The sequence below is a fragment of the Bubalus kerabau genome, chromosome 17, assembly GCF_029407905.1.
Source record: "Bubalus kerabau isolate K-KA32 ecotype Philippines breed swamp buffalo chromosome 17, PCC_UOA_SB_1v2, whole genome shotgun sequence".
NCBI lineage: Eukaryota > Metazoa > Chordata > Mammalia > Artiodactyla > Bovidae > Bubalus > Bubalus kerabau.
The window spans coordinates 60374729-60400912 of NC_073640.1; the positions used below are offsets into that span (position 1 = coordinate 60374729).

The 26184-nt window shown below is 52.9% G+C and overlaps 3 protein-coding genes and 1 long non-coding RNA gene across 5 annotated transcripts; 1 reads left to right on the forward strand and 3 right to left on the reverse strand.

The window, feature by feature from the left end:
* Positions 1–2783: 2783 nt before the first annotated feature.
* Positions 2784–8011, reverse strand: LOC129631770 (kallikrein-8-like). Its single transcript, XM_055553018.1, has 5 exons — positions 7942–8011; positions 7328–7487; positions 6881–7140; positions 4879–5012; positions 2784–2991 (listed from the first exon to the last, which is right to left on the reverse strand). Exons 1-5 carry the CDS (start codon positions 8009–8011, stop codon positions 2836–2838), a joined length of 780 nt encoding a protein of 259 aa, XP_055408993.1. The 3' UTR covers positions 2784–2835.
* Positions 8012–10675: 2664 nt separating this feature from the next.
* Positions 10676–16815, reverse strand: KLK9 (kallikrein related peptidase 9). Its single transcript, XM_055553024.1, has 5 exons — positions 16773–16815; positions 16482–16638; positions 13721–13986; positions 11461–11597; positions 10676–10828 (listed from the first exon to the last, which is right to left on the reverse strand). Exons 1-5 carry the CDS (start codon positions 16813–16815, stop codon positions 10676–10678), a joined length of 756 nt encoding a protein of 251 aa, XP_055408999.1.
* Positions 16816–18986: 2171 nt separating this feature from the next.
* Positions 18987–25608, reverse strand: KLK10 (kallikrein related peptidase 10). Of its 2 annotated transcripts, none has more exons than XM_055552992.1 (6): positions 25477–25608; positions 24910–25020; positions 23512–23695; positions 22331–22605; positions 22009–22142; positions 18987–21133 (listed from the first exon to the last, which is right to left on the reverse strand). In XM_055552992.1, exons 2-6 carry the CDS (start codon positions 25004–25006, stop codon positions 20981–20983), a joined length of 843 nt encoding a protein of 280 aa, XP_055408967.1. In that variant the 5' UTR covers positions 25007–25020; positions 25477–25608; the 3' UTR covers positions 18987–20980. The 2 variants fall into 2 exon arrangements, with proteins under 2 accessions (XP_055408967.1, XP_055408969.1); XM_055552994.1 differs by having other exon boundaries at positions 25403–25537.
* LOC129631822 (uncharacterized) lies at positions 23817–24479 on the forward strand. Its single transcript, XR_008704191.1, has 2 exons — positions 23817–24158; positions 24423–24479. It is a non-coding gene; the product is annotated as an uncharacterized LOC129631822 (long non-coding RNA).
* Positions 25609–26184: the final 576 nt, after the last annotated feature.

Sequence of the window (26184 nt, forward strand, 5' to 3'; positions counted from 1 at the left end):
CCCAAGCCTGTCCTCTACAGCCCAAGAGCCATGCTGACTGAAGCCCTTGAGCCTAGAGCCTGTGCTCCCAACAAGAGAAGCCACTGCAGAGAGAGGCCTGCGCACCGCACCTGGAGAGGAGCCCCGCTCGCCGCAACTGGAGAAAAGTCCATGCAGAACGAAGACCCAGCACAGCCAAACAAATAAATAATATATTAAAAAAAAAAAAATGAAGTTAGGACTGAGGCTTCCCTGGTGGTGCACTGGTTAAGACTCTGCCCTTCCACTGCAGGGGGTGTGGGCTCGATCCCCAGTTGGGGAAGTTCCACATGCCATGAGGTGCTACCAAAGGGAAAAAAAAAAAAAGTTAGAATCCTTGTGGAAAAGCAATAGCTAAGGAGTCAGAAGGGTCAGAATTGGAATGCTGAGGATTGATTGCCCAAGGTATCCCAGGTGGCGCTAGTGGTAAAGAACCCGCCTGCTGACACAGGAGACAGAAGAGACAGGCTTGATCCCTGGGTCAGGAAGGTCCTCTGGAGGAGAGCATGACAACCCACTCCAGTATTCTCGCCTGGAGAATCCCGTGGACAGAGGAGCCTGGTGGGCTACCATCCAGGGGGTCAAAAAGAGTCGGACACGACTGAGTGACTTAGCACATATGACCCATCACCATCACACAGACCCAGTCTGAGAAGGAAATTTCTCTGGGACACCGTCATCTATGCTCAGAACCTCTCTTGGCTCAAAATGAACTGGGAACCCCATGGACTTCTTCACGATGCTCGTCCCCACGTTGGCCAGAGCCCCAAATCCCGGCCCTCTTGTGCGTGCCCTTTGTGCTTAGTCCTGCTCTTCAGACCCACCCAGACACCCAGTTCCATACTTCCTTTGCCCTGAGACTCATGTCCTGGTCTTCTGCCTGAAGACTCATCGTCCGGCTCACCATCACACGTGAGCACTGGAACCTCGCTGTCCTGAAGCTGTGCCTTGCCCTCAGGCATCCCAGACATCGTCATCCTGGAACTTTCTGATTCAGCTTCTTACGTTCTGAAAGCCCATTGATTCTGAATTCTGGGATTCCCTTCCCCGCTTTTTTCAACATCAGCCCCCACTTCTTTTGGAAAGCTGCCCCCACATGCATATAGTTCTGGTGAAACTGTCAATCATAGTTTTCCAAAACCCTCCCACCCATTGGTATAGACACATGGCCCAGTTAAGTCAAGATCACGGTTTCCTCCCTAGAAATAATGATCGATCCATTGGGTAGGCTCAGTTCAAGCTGGACCAGAGTTCTTCCCTGGGATTCATATTAAGATGTTGGAAGAACAGAGATCTTTGTTTCTGCTGGGTTTGCTGAACTGGGGCTGTCTGAGGCTACTATGTTCCCTGAATGTGAAGACATTTGTCTATAGAGGCTGAAATGAGATCCACGGGAGAAGAAAAGAGATGAACCAAGATGAGAAACAGTCCACACATATGAGAGAGAAACAGAGACAGAAACAGCAGGGAGAGAGACAGAGAAATTGTCACAGAGAGACAGAGAGATGATTGACTTAACTCACCAATTCAGGTGGGCTTCCCAGGTGGCGCTGGTGGTAAAGAATCCACCTGCCAATGCAGGAGATGCAAAAGATGTGGGTTCAAACCCTAGGTTGGAAAGATATCCTGGAGTAGGAAATGACAGCCCACGACAGATAGTCCATGGACAGAGGAGGCTGGTGGTGTTACAGTCCATGGGGTCACAAAGAGTCAGATGTGACCGAGCACATAGACACACACGTCAACTCAGGTACTTGAGACTCTGATATCCATGTCACGTCCTCTAATATTATGAATCATTTCCAGGGCCCTCCTAAGCACCTAAAGCAGCCAATCCCCCTTTATGCACACAGCCAGTTTGAACTGTGGCTCAGCCACTTGTATGCAAAAGCTCCTTGACATAAATAGGTCCTTCCAGCTTTTGTGCTGCCTCAGTCTCATGGATGCTCATGGGTGCATATGTTAGCTATTCATGTATTTCCTGGACCCTACTCTGCATATCTCACAGTTTATAAGGAGAAATCTCCCCATAGTCAGAGCTGTGGTTTTTCCAGTAGTCATGTACAGATGTGAGAGTTGGACCCTAAAGAAGGCTGAGCACCAAAGAATTGATGCTTTCAAGCTGTGGTGTTGGAGAAGATTCTTGACAGTCCCTTGGACTGCAAGGAGATCAAACCAGTCAATCCTAAAGGAAATCAGTCCTGAATATTCATTGGAAGGACTGAAGCTCCAGTACTTTGGCCTCCTAATGGGAAGAGCTGACTCACTGGAAAAGACCCCGATACTGGGAAAGATTGGGGACAGGAGAAGGGGATGACAGAGGATGAGATGGTTGGATGGCATCACCAACTCAATGGACATGAATTTGAGCAAATTCCAGGAGATAGCAAAGGACAGGGGAGCATGGCATACTCCACTCCACGGGGTCGCAAAGAGTCAGGCAAGACTGAATGACTGAACAACAACAGCATCTCCCCCCAGAGCTTAGTAAGTTTAGCTGCTCAGAAAAAATGAACAGAAACTCTTTTAATGGTCTTTTGCAGGCCAGTCCATTGGACATCTGAAAATCCTCTGAAACTAACCTCCCATTTCTCCAAGTCCTCCCAGAAAAAAAAAAAAAAAAAACAACGCGAGTTGGGGGGAACAATTTTGAACAGTGGTGATGGGCAGAATGACCATTGGGATTCTGATCTCTCCATCTCCGGGGTGCAGACCCTCTGCCCCTCCACCCCTCCCAGGAGGGCCAATGCACAGACAGGCAGGGAGCCAGGCTTATGCTGTGAGTTTATTGAGGGAGGTTTAGAGCTTGTCTTGGGATCAGCCCCTGCGGCCTATGGTCTTCTTAATCCAGTCCAGGGAGCGGCAGACTTTGCTGTAGACACCAGGTTTCTCAGGCCGCCCACAGGGGTCTGAGCCCCACGATGTGATGCCGTGGAGAACGCCATTGCACACCAGCGGGCCCCCAGAATCTCCCTAGAAGGGGGGAATAGAAGATTTTCACCTAAGTTGCTCAGCTGTTGCCAGCATTTCGTGGGCTTCCCTGGTGACTCAGATGGTAAAGAATCTTCCCACAATGCAGGAGACCTGGGTTCAATTCCTGGGTCTGGAAGATCCCCTGGAGAAGGGGATGGCTACCAGCTCCAGCATGCTTGCCTGGTGAATCCCCTGGACAGAGGAGCCTGGCGGACAACCCATGGGATCACAAAGAGTCAGACTGACTGAGCAACCAATGGAAACACACACACCAGCATCTGTACCATCTCTGTCACATGATTGGTTCCCCAGGCATAAGATCATTGTATCCTGGGACCAATGTGAGAGAGAGGGGTGGGGCTTCCATGTGTGGGGATACAGACAGGATGTCTAAGGGCAATGGAGGCAATCCTGATCAACGTGGAAGAGAATGCTCTCTGGAGGGTCCAATCCAGAGAGCAGAGAGTAGCAATTACATCGGGGAGACTGAGCACCTCCATATTTTGGCCACCTGATGCGAAGAGCTGACTCATTGGAAAAGACCCTGATGCTGGGGAAGACTGACATCAGAAGGGGATGATAGAGGATGAGATGGTTGGATGGCATCACCGACTCAATACACATGAGTTTGAGCAAACTCTGGGAGATAGTGAAGGACAGGGGAGCCTGGCATGCTGCAGTCCATGGGGTCGCAAAGAGTGGGACATGGCTGAGAGACTGAACAGTAACAACAACAATTTCTGGCCAATCTGGAAGAGATCATCTGGTTACAAAACACAGGAGAAAGGAGCCAGGTTCTTGTGGATATACACACACCCAAGGGGAAAAGGTGGGGAGTATGTGGGAAGACATTATTGTCTCTAAGGAATCATCCAGAAAAGACTAGCTTCCATAGCAGGATCTACTCATGGAAATGATTCTGTTCTTGGCCAATAAGAAAGGGAATGACTCTATTCCTGGCCAATAGGAAAGGGAGCATTGAAGCATTGTCTTCAGGGACCAATCCTTAGCAAAGGGGGTGGGGACAAATCCAAGTGGAGCCCTGAGGACTGAACTTGAAGCCAGTAGGCTAGAGAGTGCCATATCAATGGCAAAGCCCAAGATGTGTCATCTTGAGGATGGGGAGCCCATTGAGGGAGCCCTGAAATCAACGGTGCCATCTTCTGGCCAGTTGGGAAGACAGCATTGCTCCCCAAGGAACCAGTCATAGGAGAAGGCAGCCATGCTAGGGAACCCAGTCAGGACCCAGAGAAAAGTAGGAAAGTCAGCACAAATTCCAGGTAGGAAAGAGGGCAGGGAGCTTATCCCTCAAGGACTTAGCTTCTCACTCCCTTTAATCCCCTGCCCTTCCCTGCACCTTCCCCCTGCTGGCAAGCCTTCCCAAAGAAACAGCAAGGACGATTCAATTATTCTGATTCCTGCACTGTGCGGCCTGCAGGGAGAGTGTGCCTCCTCTGAACTCGCTTCCCACTCTGTAGAGACAGGGGTGCTGACTCTTTGGGATCACCCCACTGCCAAGCCTCACATCTCTGCAAGGCGAGCAAGGGAAGAAGGACGTTTCAGGACTTCCCCGGTGTCCCAGTGGATAAGAATCTGCCTGCAAATACAGGGGACTTGGGTTTGTTCCCTGGCCCGGGAAGATCCCACATGCTGCAGAGGAACTAAGCCCAGACACCACACTACTGAGTTCACGCGCCTAGAGCCTGCGCTCGGCAACAAGAGAGCAATGAGAGGCTCACGCGCCTCAATGAAGAGGAACCCCCCCCACCCCCCCACACACACACCCCACCCAGTTCGCTGCAACTGGAGAAAGCCCAAGCAAAGCCACGGAGACCCAGCACAGCCAAAAATCAGTAAATAAAAGAGAGAGTTTCCAAAGGCGCTCACCTGGCACGTGTCAGCCCCACTGCTGTCGCTGGCACAGACCATGCTGTCCGTGACTTGCCCTGGGTAGGCTTTCTCACACTGATCCTGAGGAATGATTTTTACTTCTGCGCAGTTGAGAGTGTCAGGAAAATTCTCTGAGGGAGCAGAGGTTGTAAGTGATCAGAGATAGCAATCCTTTCCCTCCATCCCTGTCGGGATCTAACCTCCCATCCGTGCACCCAACAGCAGCACAGGGCTTTCTGAGACGTCTCACGGGAGGGCGTGTTCTCCTCTCATCACAGGAAACAAAGCCACGGCCCCTGCTGTTTCTTTTTCTCTACCCAGAAAAGGACCTTTGGACCCTACTGTTTGTTTCTTGCCCTGAGGTCATTTTCAAATGAAGGATCGGGTGACTGGGGGACCTGGAAGCGCCCCTCTACGACACCTCTGAATCTTTCCAAGCTTCCCATTCCTAGACCACCACGTCCTCCATCTCAGCTCTGTCCTACTTCTTCCAAATATCACCTCTTCCTAGAAGCCTTCCCTGATTATTCTAACTACAACACCACATCTCCATCACTCCCTTTCCTCTCACCCCCCCATAATATTCCATTATAGCACTTGGCTACACCTAATATTTCATTTTATATGTATTTGTTTATTGTCTATCCCCCCACCTAGCGTCCAGCTCCACAGGCTTTGTATGGTACAATACCTGAGGAATATCAGATGCTCACAAAGTAAGCGCTGAATAGATGATGGGCAGTGGAACTAGTTTTTCTTATTAACTTTTGAGAAACAGACTTCAGAGGGAAAAATTCTACCTGGTACCCCTAGGTACCAGAAGCTATATGCCCAGAATCTCATTTAATCCTCACATGAGCTCTTGGAAGGAGGGAGTCATTCATTCCTTCATCCATGCATTCCTTCAACAAATCCTGGTCGCCACCCTGAACACTAGGAACATACAATGCAGAAAACAGATATAATCTGAGCCCTCGTGGAGCTTAGAAACCTATTGGATAATTATCCCCATTTTGTAGCTGAGCAAACTGAGGTCAAGAGATGGGGAGGGACTTGTCCAGAGAAAAGGGGCAGAACCATGGTTTGAACTGACCTGCCTGATTCATGAGCAGGTAGGTTTCCATAGCAGCCCATTGTTTTCTTAGGAGTCAGACAGGCAGGGACCTGAATCCTGATTTTTGCTTTCCTAGCAAATCACATCACCTCTGAGCTGAGCCCCAATCTCTTCATTGTGAAGCAGGGCAAAGGGCTCCCTGAACTCTGAAGCCCCAGAGGGAGGACCTCAGTGGAGTCCAGACTTGAGTCAAGAAAGAGGATGGAGCTGGGGATCTAGACTGAGTATCCTGGGGGAGAAAAGGCCCGGACTCCTGGGTGTGGCAGGATCTGGGCCCAGAATCTTGGGTTCAAGATGGAGAAGAGGGAGCCTGTTTTCCTGGGCCACTGAGTCCCTGTATCCCAAGTCTGTTGTGAAGGTTACGTAAAACTCGAAACAACAAAATAGGGCTTCCCTGGTGGTTCAGACAGTAGAGAATCTGCCTGCCAATGCAGGAGTCCCGGGTTCAATCTCTGGGTCAGAAAGATCCCCTGGAGAAGGGAATGGCTACCCACTCCAGTATTCTTGCCTGGAGAATTCCACGGACACAGGAGCCTGGCGGGCTACAGTCCATGGGGTCACAAAGAGTCAGGCTGGACTATCAACGAACACTTTGACTTTCTGTACAACAGAAAATCTCACAACTCTCCACCTTAAAGGTGGAGGAATGCATTCACTCATCCACTCTTCATTCATCCATCCACATTTCTGAGCCCTATTAAACAATCTGTTTCCTTTTTCCCCATCATGCCTATCAATATTCTGGTCTTGAAGGTTTCTAACGTGGACTACCCGTGACTGTCAACCTCACAATCACGTTCCCTTCCTTATCTGCTCTAGAGGCAAAGCGTCACCAATGGCTTGGGGTCCACTGGGCCAACCAGCTCCTCCTCTCCCTCCCACTACCTCGGGGGCTGGTGACAGTGCCCCAGCCTGAGATGGTGCACTTCTGGCCAACTTGAGGGCAGTGATCCGCCAGCTTGATGGGCTTCACTTTGGGCCCCAGGGATACCCGACCACGTAGTTGAATGAGCATCAAGTCGTAGCTGTGGTCGTTCTTGCTGTTGTTGTAGCAGGGGTGCGGGATGGACCGAGCCACGGCCCTCTCTTGTTCTGACTCATCCTTATTCTTCAGGCTGTGCTCTCCCATGCGGACCGTGTATTTCCTGTGATGATGGGGGTGGTTGGGCACCCAGGCAGGGATCCGGGCTCCCGGCGCCCTCCTCTCTGAGGCCCAGGTCCCCTCTTCTCTCAGACTTCCATTCTCAGAGACCCGCTCCCCAGCTTGCCCCTCCTGAAGCAAAGCCCCAGCCCGCTCTTTCTCCACCACCTCCGCTGCAGGAATCCACTCACTTTTTTTGACAATGTGCTGCTGTAAGAACCCAGTTGTCCTCTATGAGAACACCCCCGCAGATGAGCCGGACACCCTGGAACAAGGCCGTCTGCCACGGCTGAGAGTGGGGCTTGCACTCCTTCCCTTCCAGCACCTTGTTCTCTTGTGCCCTCACATGTCCTGGAGGCAGGAGGGAGAAGTTTGGGGCAGGAAAACACGGTAGGTTCAAAAGGATACACACGCATACACCCTCCTCCGGCGTCTGCCGCCCGGCTTGCACATGCTGCTGCACAGATGCACACGTACACTCATGGAAGGCCATGAGTCACCAAACACGGAGTCACGCACCTGAGCCTGCGTGCACCTGCCCCGCAGACTCGCGTGAATATCTGCGCCCTTCAGCAGGCAGCCCCGCTGGCTTTGGTGTGCTCCTGCAATACCCAGCAGAAACTAACACATTCCTACCTGCTGCCACGTGTACCAGGCCTCCACCCTCTGGAAACCCCACAGGAACTCCCACATGTCATCTCGCACTTCTCATCTCCCCACAGGCCGCCACAGGCACCCACGTAGCCACCATCACAGTGTTCCCCCAGGCTCACGTGCTCCACCGATGCCTTCTGGGCCCCCTCACCTGCCTGGGATTCCAACAGCAAGAGCAGGAGCATCCAGATCCAAACTGCAGCAGGTGAGGGACGTCCCATGGTGGGGCCTGGGAGACAAGAGGACAGGGCTGAGCGGAGGCAGAAGGAGGAGACCAAAACCCTAGTGATCTCGGGATTGGGGTGGGGAGAAGCAAGACCCTGAACCATTCTTCTGGGTCTTGCAGGAAGCAGGAGCTGAGGACCCAGTCTCGGGTCTGAAGGAAAATGAGATGGGGCTCCAGATTGCTGAATCTGAGTTGCTGGGAGCCCAAGGGGTTGGATTCCCACATTCCAAGGAAGGAGGGAGTCAGGATCTCCGACTCCTGGGTCTGAAGGAAGAGCCAACTGGAAGCTGAGACTCCTAAGTCTAAAATATGGGGCTGGGGTGCTGATTGCTGGATCTCCAAGGAGGAAGGGATCTGAGGTTCTAGGGGAGGGGGCGGGGGTCTGATACCCTGTGCCTGAGAACTTTGGCATCTCACCTTACAGAATTGAGGGGGCGGGGTCACCTACTGATTCGGACCCAGAGGAAGAGCTCCCAGTACTTCAGCTCTGCGTGCCTGGTACAAGATCCTGGAGCCTTTTAACTGGAATGGCCCGCCTCCTGATTCAACTCCTCCCACCCGGGAGCCGGCGAGCACCGAGGAACTGGAACCCTCGGTATGGCTGAGGAGAGGCTGGGGGGCTAAACGGGAAATCTTGAGGGAGGAGGGGCTGGAATCTCCAACTCTTGAGGTCTGGGAGGGAAGAAGCTTAGTACTGTGACTCCTGGGTCTGAAACAGAAAGGAATGTGTGCCCAGTCTCCTGGAGCTGAGGGAGGAGGGGCTGGGGGCCTGGGCTCCTGGGCTCCTGGGTCTGAGGGAGGAGGGACTGGAGGCTGAATTCTTAAGGTTATTTTTTTGGAAGGAGAAATTCGGAGCCTGGGTTTTTGTGGGAGGAGGGTGCTGCCAATAACCCGAATGGGAGACAAGCCCGTCTTCTGGGTCCCAACTTCTGAGGGCGGGGCGCCCCGCCTGCTGGCTGCCCCCTGTGAGGTCCAGATTCCGGGAAGGCAGGTTTGGGAGGCGCTGTGACCTGGTTTCCCCTTCCCCTGGGGGCGTGGGGACCGGCCCAAGCAGAGCTCAGGAGCCTTGCTGCAATAGGGCTGATGGAGCCAGACTTAGGCAGGACCTACTCCGGGCAGCCATGAAATTAAAAGACACTTACTTCTTGGAAGGAAAGTTATGACCAACCTAGATAGCATATTAAAAAGCAGAGACATTATTTTGCCAACAAAGGTCCGTCTAGTCAAGGCTATGGTTTTTCCAGTAGTCATGTATGGATGTGAGAGTTAGACTGTGAAGAAAGCTGAGCACCGAAGAATTGATGCTTTTGAACTGTAGTGTTGGAGAAGACTCTTGAGAGTCCCTTGGACTGCAAGGAGATCCAACCAGTCCATCCTAAAGGAGATCAGTCCTGGGTGTTCATTGGAAGGACTGATGTTGAAGCTGAAACTCCAATACTTGGGCCACCTCACGCGAAGAGTTGACTCATTGGAAAAGACCCTGATGCTGGGAAGGATTGGGGGCAGGAGGAGAAGGGGACGACAGAGGATGAGATGGCTGGATGGCGTCACCGACTCGATGGACATGAGTTTGAGTGAACTCTGGGAGTTGGTGATGGACAGGGAGGCCTGGCGTGCTGCGATTCATGGGGTCGCAAAGAGTCCGACATGACTGAGCAACTGAACTGAACTGAACTCCGGGCTTATGGGGAATAGCAACGCAGCGGCCGTCTTCCCTCTCTGCCATCCATCGCCCACGCGATGCCCATATTTTATCCTACAAAACTGGCAGAAGGAAGGCCGGACTCCGCACGTTTAATGCAAAATTGTCCCTTAGATCGGCGGGGACTGAGTGCCTCTCCCAACTGCTCTCCTCTCGGTAGGTCCCCACCAGTATGAACACCCTGGACATGCCCAGGAAGGGGCCAAGGTGCAGGATGGTGGGAGTGGGCAGAGACTGACCCACTGCCTGAGTTCAACGTGGCGGAAGGGACCCTCTAGTAAGGCAGGGTCGCTGACGAAGGAGGTGGGGCCATAAGGGGAAATCTCATTGGACAAAGCTCTGGAGGGAGACGCTATTTATTAATTAACTTATTTATTTGGGGCTGTGCTGGATTCTCCTTGCTGCCTGGGCTTTTCTCCTGTTGTGGAGCCCGGGCTCTCGGTGCCCCAGCTTCTGTAGCTGCGGCGGGCACAGTGGGCTCAGCAGTTGCCGTCCCTGGACTCCAGAGCGCAGGCACAGTAGTTGTGGCTCCGGGACTCTGGTTAATCCCAGGCACGTGGGATTCTTCCCAGAGCAGGAATCGAACCCGCGTCTCCTGCATTGGCAGGCAGATTCTCTACCACTGAGCCACTAGGGAAGCACCTGAAGCTATTTAGTAGATGTCTTTCCCAAGGTAGACCGCAGGGGACGCTATTCAATGGGGGCTGTGCCAGTTCATGGTGACTCAGAGATGCGGCAAGAGGGGCAGAGGTGTCTCCCCGCTCCTTTCAACTGGGGGGACAGCTATACAGTTCACGCGGAACCCCAGGTCTGAATATCCAGAAACTGGGAACTTGAATATCCAGAAGGCATCTCCAGGCCAGCAGAGGCCAGGGGCTTAGACCATTGAGACCGGAGTCTTGCAAATCCACCTGCCCTGCCCCACCCTCCAATCCTGGTCGTCCAAGGCGCGAGGGTTCAGTTGTCCTCCATGGTTTCTTGAATCCAGTCCAGGTAGTGGCACACACTTGTATAGACGGCAGGGCGCCGGGGCCTGGAGCAGGGTTCCGAGCCCCCGGACACCACACCGGCCAGGGTCCCATTGCAAACCAGGGGGCCCCCAGAGTCACCCTGCATGCAGAACAAGAGCAGAGAAACTGTTAGGCCGATCCACTCAGGACCTGACACAAGGCATTTGCTCCCTCCGAGGAAGCTTCCAGTTCCCTTCTCCTCCAGTACCCAGGCGTCCCGGTCTCCAGTCCCTCCTCCCTCAGTCGTATCCAACCGCTTTGACACCCCATGGACTGTAGCCCGCCAGGCTCCTCTGTCCATTGAATTTTCCCAGCAAGAATACTGGAGCGGGTTGCCATTTCCTCCTGCAGGGGATCTTCCCAACCCAGGGATGGAACCCACGTCTCCTGTGTCTCCTGCATTGGCAGGCAGATTCTTTACGCTGAACCACCCGGGAAAGCCATAGACGCAGGAGTAAAATCTCATGGCCCCCACCTCCCCCAAGGACCTAGCATCGTGGATCCTAACCCCTCTTCTCCCAGGACATAGAGTCCAACCCCCAGTCCCCTCCTCTTTTAGGTCCAGGAATCCTGGCAGGACTGGTCACCCCCCACCGCCTTTCCCAGGACCCAGGTATCCCAGATCTTTCCATGCTCTGTTCTAGGAAGTCTGGGGCTCCAACTGCCTTCTCCCCCAAGACCCCGGAGCTGCTGCAGGATGCCCACCCCCGTCCTTCTCAGAGCACGTCTCACCTGGCAGGAGCCCCGGCCCCCCTCCCACAGGCCCGCACAGAGCATGCTGTCGGAGATGTGGCCTGGATACGCCCGGCGGCAGAGTCTGGGCTCCAGGATGCTGATGTTGGCACACTGCAGCGTCAGTGGGTACTCCACTGTGGGGAAAGAAGGTCGAGAAAGGTCAGCAGCTGTCTCCATCGCAAGTCAGCACCGCCCCCTCCCCCGCTTTCCGAAGGCGGACCCACCGCGCCACAGCCCGAGACTCTCCAAGACAGGAACAAGTAAGAAAGCAACAGAATCACAGCGTGGAGGAGAAACAGATGGAGACAAAGAGGAGAGGGCCGAAGAGAGAGAAAGAAAGACTCAGAGAGCCAAGAGATGAGAAGAGATATGTATAAAACTCACACAGAGAAAAAGAGGGACCTTGATTGGAAGATAGAGACCACTGTAGGGGAAAGAGAATTCTCAGAGGAGGCAATGAAGAAATACGGAGAAACAGACTTAGAGATGGGAATCCCCTGGTGGTCCAGTTGGCTAAGACTTCACATTCCCAATGCAGGGGGCCCAGGTTCGATCCCTGCAAGGAGCTAGATCCCCCATGCTGCAACTCCTGAAGGCCACACGCTCTAGAGCCTGTGTGTCGCCTGGATCAGCCACCACAATTAGAAACCTGAACACCGCAGGGGAACTAACTCCCCACTCTCTGAAACCAGAAAAAGCCCACATGCAGTGACAGAAACAAATATAACAACAACAAAAAAAAGTTTTTTAACAAAGAAAGAGACCAAGAGACATCCAGGGAGAAAGTAGTGAGATCAAGGGGAGGAGACGTTTGCAGTGAGATGGCCCTCGATGGAGACAGAGACAAAGACGTGGAGAGACTAGAGATGGGGAAGTGGGGGAGGGACTGTCTAGGGAAACAGCGGTCCTTGGGGGAGAAATGCAGTGAACCAAAGAACCCACATGTTGTCTGAAGGGCACAGCCTCCACTGAATTCTGCCGAATTCTGCCTAACAGTGGTCGTTATTTTAGAAATATGGACCCAGCATTGTCAGTTTTGAATTTTTCAAGCAAATCAAGAAACTTGGCTTTTATATCACATCGCTCAGGTTTTAACTGTTGGCAGCCACAAACTGACGTTTTTGTTTTTGTTTATTTTCACGGCCCTTTGAAAGCCACTACTGCTGTGGCAAGCCAAATTTGACTAATGGATGTGCTGATTTCTGACTCTGAGTGAGATAGACCTTATTTCAGTTCTGAGATGCACGTATTTTCACATGTAAACATCTCTGAAATCAAGATGTGCCTTCCAGTAAATGATGTCATATAAGGATGGATAAGGACTTCCCTGGTGGTCCAGTGGGTTATAAATCCATCTGCCAGAGCAGGGAAAGCAGGTTTGATCCCTGCTCTGGGAAGATTCCACTTGTCCCGGGGCAACTAAGCCCATGCACTACAACTTCTGAGCTGGCTTTCTAGAGCCTGCGAGCTGCAGTCATTGAACCCATGTACCCCAGAGCCTGCACTCTTTGCAACAAGTGCGACCCCATAGACAGCAGCCCACCAAGCTCCTCCGTCCCTGGGATTCTCCAGGCAAGAATACTGGAGTGGGTTGTCATTTCCTTCTCCAATGCATGAAAGTGGAAGGTGAAAGTGAAGTCGCTCAGTCGTGTCCGACCCTCAGCGACCCCATAGACTGCAGCCCACCAGGCTCCTCCATCCCTGGGATTCTCCAGGCAAGAACACTGGAGTGGGTTGCCATTTCCTTCTCCAATGCATGAAAGTGAAAGTGAAGTCGATCAGTCATGTCCGACTCCTAGCGAACCCATGGACTGCAGCCTACCAGGCTCCTCCGTCCATGGGATTTTCCAGGCAAGAGTACTGGAGTGGGTTGCCAGAGAGGAGCCCCAGCTCGCCACAACTAGAGAAAGCCCTAGCACAGCAACAAAAACCAAAAATAAATAAGAAGGAATAAAATTTTTTAAAAAAGAAGATAAGTGAAAAACATTGCAAACATGTCCTTTCAGCTATCGGTACTTCCGTGTATTTTGTAAGAAAAGGATGGCTGAAACCTGTTTTTCTTTTTCTCATTCTTAGTGGGTTGTAAGATAATGGTGCATCTTATCATTCATAGCATTTAGATCTGATGAAATATATGGATGCATAGACAGATGATAGACAGACAGAACATACAGATGGAAAAGCAGAGACAGAGGCAGAGAGGGGCTTCAGCCCCTGGCATGAGACATCAGGGTGTCTTCAGTGGGCAAGGCTGTACCCTTAGGACTAGACACGGCCCCCCAGCCTGAGATGAGGCACTGGGTGCCTGGGGAGACGCAGGTCTGGCTGAGGTTGAGGGGCTGCACGGCAGGGCCTAGATGTGCCTTCCGGGGCAGACGAACCAACATGATGTCATTGTTGTGGTCCTGGGCAGTGAGGTCCTGGTTGAACCCAGGGTGAGGGAAGAAGTCTGTGGCCCGGAACAGCTGCTCTGGACCTTCCCATTTCCAGAGGTGGTGCTCCCCAAGGCGGACCCACAGATACCTGTTGGACAGGTGTCAGAGGTCAAGGTGGGAGAAGGCGAAGTGTCTTCTTGGGCCTGATCTTCTTTATTCTGACCACCGGGATGCTGTGTGACTCCGCAAGCCACACACCCTCTCTGGTCATCTGTCTGTGACCCACAGGGCTGCGTGACTTTAAGCAAGGCACACACCCTCTCTGGGCCCTGCTTCCCACTCCATCCCTTTGCCTCGACCTTTGTAGCTCTCCGCCAAAGCTGACACCTCTTCCTCGCCCCATGTCAAGTAAACCACCTTCCTCTCTGCCCCACCTGGAGCCGCAGTGGTGACCTGGGTCCCCTGGAACCATGGAGGCAGGCGAGGCCTCCGCCCACCACCCAACAACAGCCGCACAACCTGCACGCACAGGTCTGGTGGCTTCTGTGGGGAGTGGCGCTCTGTGTTTTCGTGTGTGTGTATGTGGAAAGGGTGGGATATGGAAAATCCCCAAGCTAGGCTCATTTGTGGCCTCAGACTTTTCCTGTCTGCTACATCCCTCATCTCTCAATGCACTTCTTCCTGAAATCTGGTCTCAAACCCTCTCCCTGCAGTGGCAGAACCCACTTGCTCTGCTCTGGGTTCATGCCCTGGACAGCCAGGGACGCTCAGGGTGTCTACATGTCCATCCCCCAACCCCTGACCTCTGACATTAGGGACCAGGCTAATGACTGAGAACTCAGGGTTTGAGGAACATAAGGTGTTAGTTCTGTCTTTTCCCTCTCTGTCACACTGTTGCCTTGGTTTCTGTGTCTGGGAAGTCAGTCCCAAACCCACCCCGCAGCCCCGACTTGTCCCTGCTCCTGAATCTCCTGCACCTCCATGTTTCTGCTTCTCCCCTCTGTCTTTGGTACTGAAATGTGGCCCTTGTTCTCCTAGCCTGATGTACAGGCCTGAGCTAAAGAGGCTCCAGCATGGAGTGGTGTATGATGGGAAATTCTCACAGAGCAGCCTGGGTAGCCCCTATGCTTCGTTTCTAGAGGGAAAATATCCAACAGGAGTCATGGCCCCTTTCCCCAGATAATATAAAAAGGATTTCTGCATCAGGTAGATTCCAGAATTCTATTAGAATACCCAGAATCTAAGATTCTAAAATTCTAAGGTTCTAATACCTTGGAAACCCACAATTTTAGTATTCTATGAGGCTCAAGCTCTAGTATCTTAAGAATTTGAGATTCTAATGTTTTTGATTTCCCTGAATCAAAAAGTCTAAGATTTTTAAATTATCTGAATTAAATCTAGGACATAAAATCTAGGGTTCTGATATTCTGGGATAGTAAAACTAGAATTTCATCATTATAGAAATCTAGAAATCTTTGATTTTTAGAAGTGTAAGAATTTAGGTTTCAAATAATTTGAAACTCTAGAATTCTCTTGGTTAACACTTTGGGGATTTTAGAAATCTTGAATGATAGCATGCAGGAATAGTAAATCCACCAGATTCTAGACATGTATAAACATAAGTTTCTAGAATTCTCTTGGTTCAAGATTCTAGAATTCTACACGCCACAGTATTCTAGGACACTGTAATTCAGACTATAAGCTTCCCTACTCAATGAACCTAGCTAGAACACTTTGAATCTAAGATCCTAGGGTTGCGCTATCTGACACAGTGATTGAGCACTTAAATGCGACTAGTCCAAATGGAGATGCAACATACTTGTAAAATGCAAGCCTGGTTTCAAAGGCTTAGTATTAAAAAAAAAAAGACTAAACTATATCATTCATAAGTATTTAAAATTGATTACATGTTGAAATAACATTTTGAGTATGGTAAGTTAAATCTATTATTAAAATTAATTATACTCTTTTTTTTTTCTTTTTGCCTTTTTGGTGTGTCTGATAGAAAACTTAAACTTTCCTACATGGTTAGGGTTCTATTTCCATTGGATAGTGCTGCTCTAGAATACTCAGATTCTACCTGTCCCTGAATCTACGTTTCTCCAATTCGGCAACATCACTAATGTAATTACTTATTTACATTAGTGTAAAATCTCCTGGATGCAAGATTTTAGGAATGTACAGCTCTGGATTTTTCCAGGTCAAAGTCTAGGCATCTAGGAGTCTGAGTGAGTGAAGATGATCAGTAATCTCCCACTCTGCAACCCCATGGACTGTAGCCCACCAGGTCCTCTGTCTATGGAATTCTCCAGGCAAGAATACTGGAGTGGGTTGCTTTCCCTTCTCCAGGGGATCTTCCCGACCCAGGGATCGAACCAGGTCTCCTGCTTTGCAGGCAGATTCTTTACCGTGTGAGCCACCAGGGAAGCTCATCTAAGATTCAAAGTTTCAAAATCTACACCCTGAGGACCAGGTTCTTTAGCATGCTAGAATTTAGAGAGTCAGCTCTCTGTCATTCTAGGAGTTGAACTTTGGGGAACAGAAGTGGAGGCTTGGCCCTTCCTGCCCATGGCTCCCTCCCTCCTCTACAGAGGTCCGCAGCCCTCTCTCTCCTGACCTCCAGCCCCCCTCCGGGTCACTCACCGTTTGCGGCAGTGGGCAGCTGTAAGCAGCCAGCGGTCACTGATAAGGGTCGCCCCGCAGAAGAGGTGGGTGAGGTAGAACAGCCCAGCCTGCCAGGGCTGCGAGTTGGGGCGACATTCCTTGGCCCCGATGGCTCGGGTGTCTGCCCAGCCCTGCCCTGGGGTGAGGATGGGAGGCAGAAGGGTTATCGGAGAGCCAGGTGGGAGGGCTCGGGGAGAGACTCTGGACAAAGGGCCTGATGGAAGGGTCCCAGGGGGGCCATGGAGGGGAGCATGACGGCAGGAACCTCACCTTCCAGGAGCGAAAGCAGAGCACAGAGGAATCCTAGCCACATGGCCTCTGGGGTGCCTGGATCTTCAAGCCTGTGCTCAGTGGCCCTGCTTCTTTATGGTAAGCCATGCTGTCTTCCTCCTTGGGGCCGCCCCATGATTAATCTGGGTTGGGACATGTCCCAGGGAGGAGGGGGAAGCCCAGAGGCCCTCACTGGGGGCCGTGAGGAGGCAGACCGCACCGTAGACCCTTCATCAGGATGAGCCAGGGGCTGGCAGCATCAGGGATCTGGCGCAATGGGGGAGGAGCCCTGGGTGAGGCTGTCCTTCTCAGGTGGGCTTTCCAGAAAGGGCAGCCCTGATTCACCCTGACTTCAGGGTGGCAGCATCCGGTTACAGGATATTCTGTGGCCTGGAGGAGGAAGAGAGAAAGGAGGAAGGTCCCTAAGGCGGAGTCCTAGCATGGAAGCAAGCTCATTTTGAATGAAGTTGCAGTGGGCTAGGACCAACGCACTGGGCAGGCTGGAGTGTTACCTAGCAGGACCTCCTGGGAATCAGACTAGGAGTGGGAGAAAGAATCAGGACTCAGAGAAAAGAAGGCAAACCAGCTGGCAGGATGAGGTAGGGAAAGAGGGAGAAAGGAAAAAAAAAACAAAACAGGGAGACAAAGACACTGAAGGATGCAGGTGAGAAAAAGAAAAAGAGACAGAAACGCTGTCTGGCGTGGCAGAGACTACAAAGGGAGCTGCACACCCACAGAACCCTCCCTGCCACGGGGACTTGGGCCCCTTCCCACAATGATAAAGGCCTCTCCCAGGAGGTTGAGAAATATGATCCCATCTGGGTTAACCTATTCTTGTCATAACCTACTTCCGTTTCCACATCTCTATCACCCCAAGGATCCAGGTGCCCAACCTAGCTGGTACAGCACTTTTCCCATTAATACCACCAGATCTTGGATAAGTCCTGAGAACATGGTCTTGTTTCTTTTCCACCCATCTCCATCTTTCCAGTGTCCTTCATATCACCCCATCTTCCCTGCCTCTCTCCCCATCCGTCCTTCTCACCAGATGAGCTGTCCCTTGAGGGCCAAGCCCAGATCTGACTCATCTCTGTGTTCCTCGCATCACCCTGTTCAGGGGTGGGCTCATGGGAGGCCTCAGGAGATGTTAATTGAGTGAGTGAATGTCTTTCTCCATATCCTTGTTAGTAGTGAACTCCTACTCATCCTTCACAACCCAACCTAAATGCCCCCTCCTCCAGGAAGTCTTCTCTGATTCCTCCAGGCAGAGTACATCTTTTCCACACTGGGCACTTCCACCCTGGCCCTTTTACTTTCTGTTGCTGTAAGACTGATTATCAAGCTGGGTCTGGGCTCCCTTGAATGTGTATACTTCACCATGATGTAGTGGTTTGGAGCATGGACTCTGGAACTGGACCATTTGGGTCCAAACCTCAGTGCTGGTCATTATTAAGTGTGTGATCTTGGGCAAGTCACTGAACCTCTCTCAGTTGCTCCATCTACTAAGCAGCAGTAATAACTGGGGTTGTGGGAGGATTAACACGTATGGAGCACAGCAGTGGTAGGCATTCAATAAACATGCCTGTCCCCCTTCTACAGAGCCCTGCGCTGCCTCCGTCATAATACAGATCATCCATGACTGCAGTTGCCTTATATCCTCTGCAGGCTGGGAGGTCCTTGAGACCAGAGACTGAATACCTACTATGTGCTAAATGCCATAGTAACTGCTTTATAGAATATTTTGATAGCTAGCTTTTTTTTGGACAATTTCTCTTTGCTGGCAGTTGGGTCAACATTTCACGTATGTTTTCTCACTACATTCTCACAAGAGTCTAACCAATCTCTCTTTCACAGTGGAAATAGCTGAGCTAGAGATAGCACTCAAGAATTTTGCTCAAGTTACACAGTGAGTTACAGAAATATATTTCCTTCTCTACCTGGTGAACTCCTACTTATCCTTTAAAACCCCATGCATATGTCCCCTCATCTGAGAAGCCTTCCCTGATTCCTTCAGAAGGAGTCTTCAGGCCCTCTTGGGAAACCCTGGGCCTTCTTCTGTTACAGCATTGATCATTTTGTGTTATTTGTTAATTTGGCAATGTGTTGAATGCCTTCTGTGTGTCAGGTATCAGACTAGGTGCTTAGAAAACCACAGTGAATAAATCAGAGTCCCTGCCCTAATTGACTGGGTGAGGGGAAGGAGACAGACCATTATGGAGTAAACAGATACTGAGATCATTTTTGATATAACAAGTGTGCAAAATAAATAAACAGAGTGATGGATTAGTGACCAGTGTGGAGGAGTACAGTGGGGATAAGCTTTCAGCCAGGGACATCCTGGAAGGCTTCCTTGAGGAAGTGACTTTGAATAGGGACCTGAATGACAAGAATGTAAGGTTTGCCTGTCTCCTGGACCAGACTAGCAGCTCCTTGAGGGTAGAGCCTAGTCTGATTCATCTCCAGGACCTGGCATGGCACACAGCTCAATAAACACTTATGATGTGACTAAAGGAATGGGTGAATTGCCTTTAAAAATGAATCGAGTTTTTGAGTTCCCACCTACTTCGCTCTGATTCTTGCATAATAAGCTCAGCTGATATGCCTCACTGGCGTTTCCTGGGTGTGCTAATAGGGGTGAGGAAACAGTGGAAGAGAGCTCTGTAGACTCTGCTCAAACGCTGTGCCCCAGTCTTCCATGGGCTCTGTTGGGGGGCAGGGACCTTTTGGTCACCACTGTGTTCCCAGCACGCAGCAGTGAGCCTGCCATACAACTGGTGCTCAATAAATTGATGTTGGAAAGAGAAAACAAAGTAACCTGTGCAGGTTAGAAAATTTCTATTGTGTATGTGTTCCACTTGTGTTACCACTCTAAAGTCCAGGCTCAGTGGAGGAGACACCCAGACTTCTGTTAGCTTTGTTTGGATTCCGTGTATAACAGCCCCTGTTCTGTGTGCTCAGTTATGTCCGACTCTCTGTGGCCCCATGGACTGTAGTGCGCCAGGCTCCTCTGTCTGTGGGATTTCCCAGGCAAGAATATTGGAGTGGGTTGCCATCTTCTCCTCCAGGGGATCTTCCTGCTTTGGCAGGTGGATCCTTTACTACTAGCGCCACCTGGGAAGTCCCATTTAGCCCCTAGCATGGGAATATTTACACCAGAACAGTTTCAGGGAGAGGACAAGAACCCCTTCATCCCAAATTTTCAGGGCAAAAGGCTCAAAGCCAATTTAGGTAAGGGGAGAAGATGGAGTTGGAGTGTCTGGTTGTCAGATCGGCCAATGAGAATGGAGATGTGGTAGAGATGGAATTGGATGGGGATGGATCTAACCAAGAAACTGAAACATTTCCCTTAAATTTCAGAGAGTTTCTTCACGTAAACTTAGCAACTGAGGTAGGGAGAGGTCCTCTCGTCTTAGAGGCTAAGATGCCTGTAAGGTGAGGTCCCTTGAGTTTTGGTGGCCCTAGCAAGGCATGGAAGGTACCAGATGACTCAGAGACAGCCCAGTTCCTGGGACAGGAGGAACAGGTGTTGGGTGGACCCCAACATGGGAAACAGTGGGAGGGAAGAAGGAAGTGGTTAAGAGGTGATCTACAGAACTTGACAGGAAGAAAGAAATGCGATTCTCCCATCAGTCCTGATGGACGGGGCTGGGAATGCAAAGGGTGGTTAGGATTAGAGGCTTCCCCTGCGCTTTTCTCCCCAGGTCACAAAAATCACACACGTGCCCACCAGGACCTGGTGCCATTTAGTCAGAGTTCACCACCCATCATTTTAATACTTGACGTGGCAATTTCCATGACAATCTACATGCACATGTTATAGTCTCCTCATGACACGTTTTATGAGGTAAGCACTTCATTGTTCCGGCTTTCCAAGTGAGGCTAAACTGAGGCTCAGAGAAGGTACTTGGCTTGCCCAAGGTCACACAGCAGGCAGCGGTGGGTGATGGATAACTTCTCTCAGAGACTAGTGACTACCAGCTTCATTTCTCATGAACAAAACTTGGCCACCGCTTTTTGCATTTCAGCTTCAGCACGGGCAAAGAGCAGCAGTGGGCAAGGGGTGTGAGGAAAGAGGAGAGATGTTAGCAGGTGTGCATGGGCGGCAGAAATTTGAGTGGGGCAGGGGGAGAGCCCAGCCCAGCTGGAGGAAGGAGGGGAAGTCGGAGGAAGAGGGCAGGTGGAGAAGGAGTTGCAGGGTATCTCCTGCGTCAATTGGAGCGGATGGTCTTCTCTATCCAAGAGCGGTACTTGCAGATCTGAGTGTAGACGGCTGGATGCTGGGCAGAGCCGCAGGGGTAAACGCCCCACGAAAGGATGCCCTGCAGGGTCTCGTCACAGACCAGAGGGCCACCAGAGTCACTCTGGGAGTGGGAGGAAGGAGAGATCAAATAAATACACCAATGGAAAGGCTGCCACTTGGGGGTTTCGGGTACTAATGAGGAAGGGAGGGGTCAGGTAGGCCTGGAGCTGGATTGCGATAAAGCTGAGGTTGGGGTTGGATTGAGGTGGGATGGGGTGGGGATGAAGTTGGGAGATAGGATGGCGCTGAGACTGTCATTCACGGTAGGTGAGGGATGGAGCAGGCTCTAGAGAGAAGCGGTCAGGCTTTAGGAGGGCTTCCCAGGTGGCACTAGTGGTAAAGAACCCCCCTGCCAATGCAGGAGACATAGATGTGGGTTCGATCCCTGGGTTGGGAAGATCCCCTGGAGGAGGGCATGGCAACCCAGTCTGGTATGAGAATCCCACGGACAGAGGAGCCAGGGGGGCTACAATCCATAGGGTTGCAAAGAGACGGACATGACTGAAGCAACTTGGCACGCGGGCGTTTAGGAATGGCTTGAGGATGGGGATGTGGTTTAGGATGGGGTAGGAAGGGGTTGGGAGAAGAAAATGGCAACTGGCTCCAATATTCTTGCCTGGGAAATTGCATGGACAGAGGAGCCTGGAGGGCTATGGCCCATGGGGTCGCACACAGTCAGACACGACTGAGCAACGCATACAGGATGGGGAGACGGGCTTGGGAGTGGAGGTGGAGACAGGGTTGGGCGTGAGAAGGTGGACACAAGGAAGTAGAGTTGAACATGGAGTTGATGTTGGGGGTAGTGCTGGGGTAGCAGTCTTGGGGATAGTGCTGGACGTGGGGAGGAAATTGGGCTGGGAGTAGGGGGTGTCTGTTTTCCCATAGCCTCCCTGTCCTGCTCCCACCAGTCCGAGATCCTCCCTGGCCAGTCTGTACCTGGCAGGGGTCCTGGCCCTGATCCAGTCCTGCACACATCATGTTGCTGGTGATCACGCCAGGATAGAAGACTTCACACTCCTTAGGGCTCAGGATAGTGACCCTGGAGCAACTCAGGCCCTTGTTGTACTTCACTGGTGGGATAAAGCATCAGGTAACCCTGGGCCCCGGCCCCCCAACACCCCAGGCCCCAGGAGTCCCGACACCCAGACCGTGCCCCTCCCAGGCCCCAGAGTCACAACCTCTCCTCCGTCCAGGAGTCCCGGCCCCTCATACTCCTTCCCCGAGATCCAGGCCCCACCCTGGGACCCCCGGCTCTTGCCTCTCCGAGAGGATGTGGTGGCCCAGCCGGCGATCTGGCACTGGTCCCCGGGCTGTGTGCAGCGGAAGGGCAGGCGCAGGGGCCGCACTCGAGGTCCCGGCACCACGGGCCTGCCGAGCTTCAGCAGCATGAGGTCGTGCTCGTCCGTGCGCCTCGGCAGGATGGGGCCCGAGCCCTGCTGGTACTTGGGGTGGACGATAGGACGAGAGGTCCGGCGCAGCTGTTCGCCCTGCAGCAGCAGCAGGTGGTCATCCCCGACTCGAGCCCACAGGGGCCTGGGGAGGGAAGAGCCATAGAGGAGGCAAAACCTTCATCGGGACTGGGACTGAACCCTGAGTCCCTGGGAAGGAGGGTACAGGCACTGGGGTCGGGGTGGACTCGGGTCCTGGCAGGGGAGAGGGCTGGCAGACTCCAGGGTCTGAGGGAGAAGGGGCTGGAGGCCTAGATTCTTGGGTCTGATGGTGGAGGGGGCTGGGACTCCTAGGTCTGAGGAAGCAGTGTGTAGGGGAGAAGGGAGCTGGAGACCTGAGGTGGCGGGGATGGGGAGGTGTGATCACAGGTTTTGGGTCCCTAAGTTCTGCAGGATTTGAGCGCAGAGGGTCTCCAGGGGTAAACCTACTCTTTTCTTCCTCCTTCAGTGAGGACTCACAACGTGAATAACTTCTTTTAAAGTCCTAATCACACTAGACCCCAACTTCTGTCTGCTGCACACAACTGTCTACACCTAAATGGAAAACCCTGATGTTGGGAAAGATTGAGGACAGGAGGAGAAAGGGGCAACAGAGGATGAGATGGTTGGATGGCACCATCAACTGAATGGACATGAGTTTGAGCAAACTCCAGGAGATAGTGAAGAACAGGGAAGCCTGGTATGCTGCAGTCCACGGGGTCACAAAGAGTCTGACATGACTTAGCGATTGAACAACAAAAACAAGACAAATGGAACCCTAAGAGATTCGGCTAGGCAGTGACTCTGGATGGGCCTAGAAACGCTGAGAAAGACCACACTGCCCCCTCGTGGCCACAGCACAACCCCACCTCTCCTCGTACAGGAAGCCCTCGAGGACTGCCCCCAGGTGGAGCTGGCAGGTCCATACCCTCACGTGCTCCCGCCCTCCTGCCCGGTCCCCGAGGCCCGTCTCCCCAGGCCCCCCGTAGCGCCCCAGAGGAGCTCCCCCTACTTATTGTTCCCGCAGTGTGCAGCGGTGAGCACCCAACTCCTGTCCACCAGGACGCCGGCGCAGTGGAACGAAAGGCCATTGAAGAGGGACACCTGCCAGGGCTGGGAGCCGTGAGCGCACGGGGCGCCGGAGGCCACGAAGTTGGAGCTTGTGTCGTTTGCGGGGAGCAGCAGAGCCTCCGAGACTGGAGAAAGAAGCAGGTGGGGGTTAGAGCAGGCAGGACAGTATGGCAAGCACTGGGTTTGGGATCCGAGTGGGGCCATAGGACGGGGCTTTTTGGGGGGTGGTGGGCACAGCCTGAACCCCACGGTGTATGCGGGAATTGGGGGTCCCGAAGCAACCGAATGGAAGTGGGCGGAGAACGGCGTGAGAGGGGAAAGGAGACCTAAGAGGCTTCCCCTGGTGGCTCAGACAGAAAAGAATCTGCCTGCAAGGCAGGAGACTCGCGTTCGGTCTCTGGGTCGGGAAAATACCCTGGAGGAAGCAATGGCAACCCAGTCCAGGATTCATGCCTGAGAAATCCCGTGGACAGAGGAGCCTGGCGGGCTATAGTGCATGACTGAGCGACTGACACTTTCACTTTCACTTGCAAGGAGACCTAAGAGGCTGAATTCTGGAGGAGTGAGGACTGAACCGAGTACTGGAAGGTCAGGAATACAGGGGAGGAGGCGGGGGTGTGGGGGCGTGGCTAATGGGGGCGTGGCGAAGGGCGGGGATAGAACGCTGCGCTGGGTGGGTGAAAGTTAGGGTTCGGAGTAAGGCTACCGCGCTAGCAGAAGGGGTGAGGGCAAAATACTGCAAGGCAAGAGCTGGGATAGGGACCGCCCCCTGTTGGTCTGGTGGCTGAGACTCCACACTCCCAATGCAGAGGGCGTAGGCGTTCAGTCTCTGGAGGGAACTATATTCCACAGGCTTCAACTAAGAGGTCGCCGGCAGCGACTAAAGATCCCACACGTCGAAGCTAAAAAGATGCCCCAACTAAAAGTTGCAGCTGTGTGCTTCGACTAAGACCCGGCGCAGCCAAATAAATAAATACATATTTAAAAAAAAGAAAAGACAAGATTTGGGATTAAAATAGAGCGGAGTAAGAAGGGGCGGGGAAGGGAAAGGCGAGGACAAAGTGTGTGTGTGTGTGTGGCGGGGGGAGGGGGGCGGGGGGGTACTGATCCTAGCGGAGTGAAGAGGGTTGGGATAGCTAGGGCGGAGTTAGAAGAGAGGCGGGTCTGACTTGGGGCCGGGCCTTCCGAACCGGTGGGTGAGCGCTAGGGGTCCCAAGGGGAGGAGAAGTGCGCGGCAGGCTTGGTGGTAACAGCCCACTCTCCCATCGCCTCCCCTTCCCCCACCCGCCGCCCGCCCCGTTCCCCGGCGGCCCCCTCCAAGCCCTGTTCCCCGCCTCACCCCAGAATTGCGCCATCAGTAGCGGCAGCAGCAGCAGCTTCCCCAGGCCGCCTTGAGCGCCGGAGGCGGCGGAGAGGTGGAGATGTGGGTGTGTCATGGCCAGGACCTATGCTGGGGAGGATCAGCGACGGGGGCAGTTCAAAACACTTGCCGGGTCCGAGACCCCCACCTTGCCTGCCCGTCCGCGCATCCTGGGCCACCCCAACCGCTGGGGACCCGTTTAACCTGCGGCCGGCCGGCGCAGGGGTGGGTCGCCTGGCGATTCTGACCTGAACCGCCAGTGATGGGCGCAATTACCCTAATGATGCCCCTCTGGCATCCTCCCTCACTCCCCTTCCCACGCCCGAGGGCAGCGCCCTCCCGGCCCGGTCTGGCCCGGGTGCCAGCCTCTCGGCGCTTCGGGTTCCTGCCCTCCTTCATATAAACGGGCTGGAGCTTCGAGGCTCAGAGGATAAAGAGGATAAAGAAGCTGAGTCTCCAACAAGTCTCCTACCCGCCATCCATCCGAAGATGCCCACCTGGGCTCTGGCGACCCACCCCCACCAAGGTGAGGAGCGTGCCGCTCACCTGGGAGCCGTCGAGGGGAAAGGGGAAGACGTGCCTCAAGCCCTGCCGTGTGGGCCGCTGGACTCCTCTGCCAAGGGACCCCTGGGCAGGCCTCCCCTTTTAACCCCGAAGAGCCTGTTTCCCCACCCTCCCTCCAGGGAGGTACCCACTCCCTTTCCCTCTCTCTAATTATGCCGTGGGTGAGGCTGGGCCCCAGATTCCTGCTCTGGGAGGGGCCCGGGAATACAGGCTTCTCCCAGTGCCTGAAACACCCTTTCTAAACTTGGATTTCGTGGGGTTTCCCCAGGTCTGGTGTTCCCAGAAGTCTTCTTAGGTGAGAAGAGAGGGGGGCCACATCCCCAGGAGTTTCCCAGGGGTCACTGGCATAGCGTTGGAGACAGATGACTGTAAGCAGAGAGAGGGGGAAATAAATAAACAGGGAAATGCATACTTATAGTGACGTAATGGGAAAAGCCGGACTGCTGACCTGGAAAGAGAGATAAGACAAATTGAAGGAAAAAGAGTGGGAGCAAGAGACACACACACAAGGAAAAGAAAACACAGAGAGGCAGGTGCAGACACAGAGGGATGCTCTGTGCTTGGGTGCTCATCCGTCCACAGCCAGAGCAGTGTCCTTGTGTGTAGGGGGAGGTTCCGCATCCTGTGCGGTCACTTCCCGTCCTTCCTGCCAGCTGTGTCTCCAGGCGACACACCGGCCCGTGAGTCACA